Source organism: Callorhinus ursinus, unplaced genomic scaffold, assembly GCF_003265705.2.
Source record: "Callorhinus ursinus isolate GAN/ISIS: 27379988/994484 unplaced genomic scaffold, GSC_fseal_2.0 scaffold18, whole genome shotgun sequence".
NCBI lineage: Eukaryota > Metazoa > Chordata > Mammalia > Carnivora > Otariidae > Callorhinus > Callorhinus ursinus.
Genome location: NW_027397080.1, coordinates 24,881,006 through 24,888,009, shown reverse-complemented (window position 1 = coordinate 24,888,009; position 7,004 = coordinate 24,881,006). Strand labels below are relative to the sequence as shown.

General features: G+C 54.9%; 1 protein-coding gene across 1 annotated transcript in view; it reads right to left on the bottom strand.

Annotated features, from left to right (window-relative positions):
• Positions 1-4,115: 4,115 nt before the first annotated feature.
• SDHB (succinate dehydrogenase complex iron sulfur subunit B) overlaps positions 4,116-7,004 on the bottom strand; it is a 29,145-nt gene continuing 26,256 nt past the window's right edge. Inside the window, exon 8 of the mRNA XM_025855929.2 lies at positions 4,116-4,307. Coding sequence (XP_025711714.1) covers positions 4,243-4,307 — 65 coding nt within the window. The 3' untranslated portion in view covers positions 4,116-4,242. The remainder of the gene's footprint in view (positions 4,308-7,004) is intronic.

Below are 7,004 nucleotides of genomic sequence, written 5' to 3'. Positions count from 1 at the left end.
AATAAAATCTTAAAAAAAAAGTAGGGGGCTCAGAGACCCCCTTGCCAGATTAGTCCCCTCATTTATATTGCTCATGGTGCTGGGCTTTGAAGCGGCTCCACCTTCTGAGCCATCTGGGAAGGAGCTGCACCTGCTGCTCCACCCATCGCCTCAATGGGCTTCCTCCCAAACCACGGAGGATGTGGAAGGCCCTGCCGTCTGCTGGGGTTATCTTTGGGGAAGTGGCTCTCACTGTGTGGTCCTCTGAGTGGTCTGTGGGTTGGGCTCCAGTCACCTGTGGGTCAGAACCCATCAAGGAATTTTCCTTGCAAAGTGGCTGCTTGCTCCCTTGGGGGCCCCCGAGAAGGACATAAAATATGCCTGGTCCAAGTGGCAAAAGGTTTGACAAGTCACTAGTGTGAACCTGTTTATTCTGGAGCATTGCCTTACTTCTCAGTTTCTCCAGTTTCACTAGATTTTTGCAACAAAAGCGGGTTTTCTCATCTAGTAACAAACCCCTTGACAAGATGATGGCCGTCTAGACACATAAAGTGGGGTTTCAGCAATTTGTCTCGCAGTCTCCTGGGCAAGGAAGAGAAGGGCCAGAGAGAATTTGGGCGTTGGGGTCGGTGTGACATGAGAAATGAGTGCTGGTGGTCTTGGTGAAAAACCATCCTCTGGATGGGAGGTCCCCCGCTCTGGCCAGGCAGGTGAGACACATCCCAGGTCGTCAGGTGCAGGGGGCTGGGACCCGAAGGCCTGGGTGGTCCCTGTGGCACGGAGCGGGCCTTGCATGCCGTAGGGATTTGAGACAAATCAGCTGAATTGCAATTCTGGAGCATTCGCTCTACTGCAGGCTAGATGCTTTCCCGTTTGTCTTTATTTTTTTGAAGATTAATATGTGAAGTATTTAAAATTTTTTTCAGCTTTTTTGAGGTATAAAGGATTCTCTTCCCTGAGTTCACACATCTATCAGCTCACATATTTACTTTTTTTGGGGGGGGTGAGAACTCACATTTATTCTCATTTGGAATTGAACCACAATTCTGAGCAGTAAATGCTATTAATTACCATTTTATAGACAGGAAAACAGAGGCACAGCGGTTCAAGTTGCCCAAAGACCAGGGTTAGGTCTTCTAGGAAGACCTAAGAAGAGATGGCTGGGTCCCATCTCAGAGGAACTCGAGGAATTCCACAGTATTACTTTTGTGAATAAAGGCACATCATGTGGACACGGTTCAGACGTAGCACAGAAGTAGCATAAGCATAAGGGACAAAATACTATCTTTCTCTGCTCAGGTCTGAAGTTTTTATTGGGAAAGTCTTTGTGACTGTTGAAATGGAACGTTTGCCTGCAATCCAGGGAAAGGTGAAATAAGCAGTAAGTGCAGCTGTGGGTGGATCCCATTTGGCCTCAGTTGGAGACGGGGTGAGAATGGCCGGCAGTGATGGATCTGACAGGTGCGGAAGCAGATCTGCGGTTGGCAACTCCCAGGACCGGACACTGCCTCGTCCCCAGAATGGGCGGCACAGAGCTTATTTCCTGAGCCATGACGTTATTGGTGAGAAAACCCGTCTTTATCTACCCATTGAGGCATGAGAGGCAAAGTCAAATCATGCGTGGATCCATGACTGTGACCTTCCTGGGGCCGACAGAGGTGGACGGGGTGTGAGTGGGCGTGGAAGGTGTGGGGGTTGCCGGGGCTCTCTTGGTTCCCGCTTCTCAACTGAAGCCCCACGGCACCTGGGGACGGGGTACTGCGTGTTCGTCCAGGGGTGGTCAAGAATTTGAGATGCGATACTTCAGGGCGAAGACTCTGTTCTGAATTTCTAGTAATTCAGTGTCTGTTCCTTTTTAATTTGGCAACTTGGGCTCCTTGGTGGCAGGGAACACATCTTGCTCAACTCTACCCCCAGCGCCTCACCTCTTGTTAATGCTGGAGACAAGTGCTTTTGAGCTGTCCCTTTTCAAAAAAGCCAGAAACGCTCATTAAGTTTCATCCTGGGTGAGTCAGGCATTTTTCTTGGCCGCCTGCCTCACGATGCAAGGAGCCTTTGTTTTCCGGCCGATCTCACTGCTGTGGGTGAAAGAGCAGCCTTGGAGTGTTCTCGAGCGAGAGGTCGGTCCACCGGGCGGCCACAGCAGGGCGGTTACCGTGCACCTGCACCCAGAGCACCGAGCCCGGGGTTCGAGAGGCTCAGGCGGAATTTAAATCACACACACAGGTAGATCTTTATTTTTTTTATTTTTTTATTTTAAAGACTTATTTATTTGACAGAGAAAGACAGCGAGAGAGGGAACACAAGCAGGGGCAGAGGGAGAAGCAGGCTTCCCGCCAAGCCGGGAGCCCAATGTGGGGCTCCATCCCAAGACCCCAGGACCACGACCTGAGCCCAAAGAGCCCAACGACTGAGCCACCCAGGTGCCCCAGGTAGATCTTTATTAGCACCGAAGGGGACCTTCTATATTGTGTGGTAAAAACAAAAGGCTGCTGTTATTCACAATAGCTAAAACACGTGGGTGTCGATGGATGAATCCACAAAATGCAGTATCTACACACAATGGAGTAGTCTTCAGCCTTAGAAAGTTCTGGAGCACCTGGCTGGCTCAGTTGGTGGGACATGCGACTCTTGATCTTGGGGTTGTAGATTTGAGCCCCATGTTAGGTGTAGAGATTTTTTTTTCTTTTTAGAGAGAGCATGCACGCGGGGGGTGGGGGTGGGGAGGGTAGGGAGGGGCAGAGGGAGAGGGAGCGAGAGAATCTCCAGTAAGCTCCCTGCTCAGCAGAGCCCAACACGGGGCTTGATCCCATGACCTGAGCCGAAGGAAATCAAGAGTCAGATGTTTATCGGACTGAGCCACCCAGGCGCCCCTTAAAAATAAAACCTTAAAAAAAAAAAAAAGTTTTTTTTTTTAGGCTACATAGGCTACAACACGGATGAACCTTGAGAACTTTATGCCAAGTGAAGTGTTAACAAAGACAAAATACTGTATGATTCCACTCGCAGGAGGGCGAGTCATCAAAGTCTCAGAAACAGAAAGCGGAAGGGTGGTGGCTGGGGTGGGGAGTTCTTTCAGGAGGACGAGTTTTGCAGGATGCAGAGTTCTAGACAGTGGTGGTGGTTGCGCAACGATGTGAATGTACCTAATGCCGCTGAACGGTGCACTTAACAAGGGTTAAGCACGTAAATTTTGTTATGTGTATGTGACCACAATAGAAAAGAGGGAAAATGGAAAGTGGACAGGTTATATCACACCGTTTTTTTTTTTTAACATTTTATTTAAGATTTATTTGAGAGCAAGCGAGGGAGCGTGTGTGCTGGGGGAGGAGCAGAGAGGGAGGGAGGGAGAGAATCCCAAGCAGACTCCATGCTCAGCCCAACAGGGGGCTCGATCTCACGACCCTGAGATCATGACCTGAGTCGGATGCTTAAACCGACTGAGCCACCTAGGTGCCCCATATCACACCCTGATCTTGAAGGGAAAGCTTTCTGTATGCCCGTTTGTCATGACACAAAGGTCTGGAAGGAAATACAACTGTCAGCGGGGGCTGGGGTGTGGGACTCGGGGTGTGGAGGGCCTTTCACTTCCACCCCGACACAATCTTGCACCGTCTGGCTTCTCAGAGAGCGTTGCCGCCTGGGCAGCTGTGTCGGGAAGCCGTGCTTGCCGGGAGAGGCCCCTGGAGGTCAGCCGTGTAACTCGAGGTCACAGCTGACCCGGTCATTGCTCTGTGCGGGAGGCGGCTAACCTCGCCTTGGCGAGATACGATGACTTGGCAAGACACGGCTTTAAGTAATTCTGATCCGGGAGGCTGCTAACACTTTGTGAGCACGCAGAGGAAGGGCTGGGTGCTCCCGCGGTGATAGGGGAGGCGGACAGCCACCACCCTCCCCGTACAGACCGGCAAACAGAGAGGCTAAGAGGGGAAGGAGCCTGCCCAAGGGCGTCTGGCTGGGGAGGGGCGAAGGGAACAGGCCCCCGAGGCCATGGCCTGTCCAGCCCCGCCTTGGGCTCAGTGCAGGAGCCCCCGCCCCTCTCCAGCGACAAGGACACTTCCTTCTGGCACCTGTGCATTCCTCTTCAGCCAGTAAGAGGAACAGGCTTACTTTTTTGTTAATAAAGTAGAATAACATTTATTTATTTCTTAAAATTTTTATTATACATGCTGTATTCATGGAAAATCAAGACCTCTGAAGGGACTCGAATTGGATATAAGGTGTGTCCAGCCGAGCTGGCTGTCATGCTTGGCGTGGGAACAGTTACACTGATGCTTTCTTCCCCTTATAGGTGGCCATCATTTTCTTGATTTCAGCAATAGCTTTGCCTGGATTCAGCCCCTTGAGAGAAGAGAAAAGAATCGATATCACGGGGTAAGCGAGACCGAATGAAGAACCCAGGGCCTTGGGCAAACTCCCCCAGCGGGAACAGGGTCAAAGCAAGGTGGAGGCAAACCACGTCCTTCCAAAGCCAGGGGCTCAGGCTCAGGGCTCTCCCGTTTCCACCTGCACATCCACCTGCGGCCGGCGAAAGCCCAGCCCAGGGCTGACCCCCCGAGGGCTGTGTGCTGAAAACGCACACACATCTGGGAGGGGGCAGCTTTTCCACGGCCACGGCCAGTGTCCCAACCAGTTAGCGGCCCCCGAGCCCTTACACGTTGCCACGGGCACACGTGAGCCCTCACGGGTGACGGGGAGCGAGCCTAAGCGCCATCAGCAGTCTGACTGGCCGGCCACGCCGCTTCTGCAGGAGGCGCCATGACTAGGCCCCGCGTGGGAGGGAGACACGTGAAGATGTGGCAAAACGAGACAAGGACTCCTCCAAGGTTAGAAGAGAGTCCCCCCGTTTTAGCAGGACAACTCTAACCCTGACACTGAAGTGTGTGGAAAGAGGCCCAGAAGATGGGTCGTGAAGATGCTGAGCAGGAAGCGACGTCTGTCACTTCTAACACCCAGGAACCGGCCAAGGATACGTGGCCATGCCCCCTCAGTGGCAAGAAATCAAGGGCCCTGAGTTTGTTTGCGTATGCACCGTCAAACAAGCATGCAGACTGAGGAAATAAAGGAGGAAGGTGGCATTTGTAACAACTTTCTCCCTGGTGCCAAGTGCCCGGCTCTGCCACCTGGCCCTGCCCAGGTACTCCCCCCCAGGCCCGGCCCCGGGACCCCCCTGCCCACACCGGACTCTCCAGGGCCTGATGCTCTCTGGTTGGCCCCGGCCCCCCATGTTGGGCTATGGAGCTGGCCCAGGGAACGAAGATGCCTTCCGTGGACACCCACGGGCTGCTATGGAACACCGTGACCTGGATGCTCCAGATGCCGTGGACTTCTCTCAAGCCATCTACTTTCCCTCACTCCAGGTACTGTCTACTATACTTGTGACTGCCTTGTCCCACCCAGCCGAGAAACTTTTGTCCATTCAACTCTACTGCCAAAAAAAGCACTTCCATAGTGGAGGAAAAAGTGTGGAAAGAAAGAAAAAGAAACGAGATTTTCAGAGAGAAAGAAAGGGAGACAGGACACTCTTCAAAGACTGATATGGGTCTCCAAAGTAAATTAAGGGGAAAAGGCAGCGTGCACCGGAACAGGACCCGTGTGCATTTGTGGGCAGCGTGCACCGGAACAGGACCCGTGTGCATTTGTGGGCACCACTCCGCGGTGCCCCCGCCCGGCCCCGTTTACGCAGGACTTAGTGGCGTGCACCTCATCTGGGGCAGCAGGAAGAGACCACTCTGGGAGGCGGGGGGCCTGCTTTCCCGGCCCTGCCTTGTCCCCACAGCGACTTCTGCAAGTCGCTGGCTGCCCCCCTCCCCCAACTCCTGCCCAGGGCTCAGCTTCCCCGGCTGTGAAAGGGACCCTGCCAGCTCACACAGTCTGGGCCTCGTCTCGTCCCACAGGTCACTGAGCGCCTCCATTCCTGTCTCCTGCAAAGGCGCCTGCCCGGGGAACGCACCTCAGAAGCCCAGGCAGCGCTTCCGGAGAAACATGGCGGGCCGGCCTACCCTTGGAACTGCCGTCTCTGACAGCCTCCTAGGCCAGACCCCGGTCTGTGGGCCCATTTACTGAGCGCTCACCGTGTGCCAGGAGCTGTTCTCAGCACATCAGTGGCTTAACCTGCCCCACAAGTTAGAGGTCCCGGGGGGCAGAGCCGGGGGGCAGGCTGGAACCTCTGCTCTTCCTCGCCTGGGGGCCCCCGCCAGGCCCCATTGCTGCCAGACCATGAGAAGTACCGTGGTGGTAGCGACGGGCGTCCCTGGAAACAGTGTCAGCAAAAAAGTAGGGAATGACCCAGTCTCGATTTCCTGTTTCAGCTGTGCTATCTCCCCCCACCCCTTTTTAAAAACTGCCAACTGGTTACCCTAGAGTTTTCCATCTTGCTGCCTGCTTCCTCGCTGCCTCTTTCAGGGACCCTGCTCTGCACAGTCTCCGCTGGAAGGCCCTGGCTGCTCCCTGCCCGCTGACTGGACCAGGGCTGGCACCTGACCAGCGGGCAGCCAGTCCACAGCGGGCCATCCTCCTGGGACGCAGGCTGCCACGGACAGGCTGACAGAAGACGGGCAGGTGGCAGGAGCCGAAGGTCAGGGCGAGCGCAGGAAGCGGGAGGATGAGCAGGAAGCGGGAGTGAAAGCAAGGTGAGCAGGAGCCCTGAGATGGATGGAAGCCGTGGAGAAAGAAGGGGCTGGCTGTGAGAGCATAGCACGTTGGCAGCAACGTTGCAAGCCGGAGACCCTGTGACACAGAGCGGGAACCCAGTCCCCACAGCTACCCGCCTTCTGCTGCCTTTCCTCCTGCAGCTCCTGCCGAGTCAGGTAGAGCAGAGATTCCTGTTCGTGGATTCCCAGGGCATCCCCGACTCCCTCAGGCCCGTGTGCGGCCTGCAAGTAAACCTTTCCCCCAAGGGGGAGGGGCTGAGCCAGTCTGGCCTTGCAGCCAGGGGCCAGCTAGCCCGCAAGCTTGCCCGGAGGGGACAGCGGTCTCTGGTCGCTCCCCAGGAGCCCAGGAGGCAGGGCGGGGGGGGGGGGGGG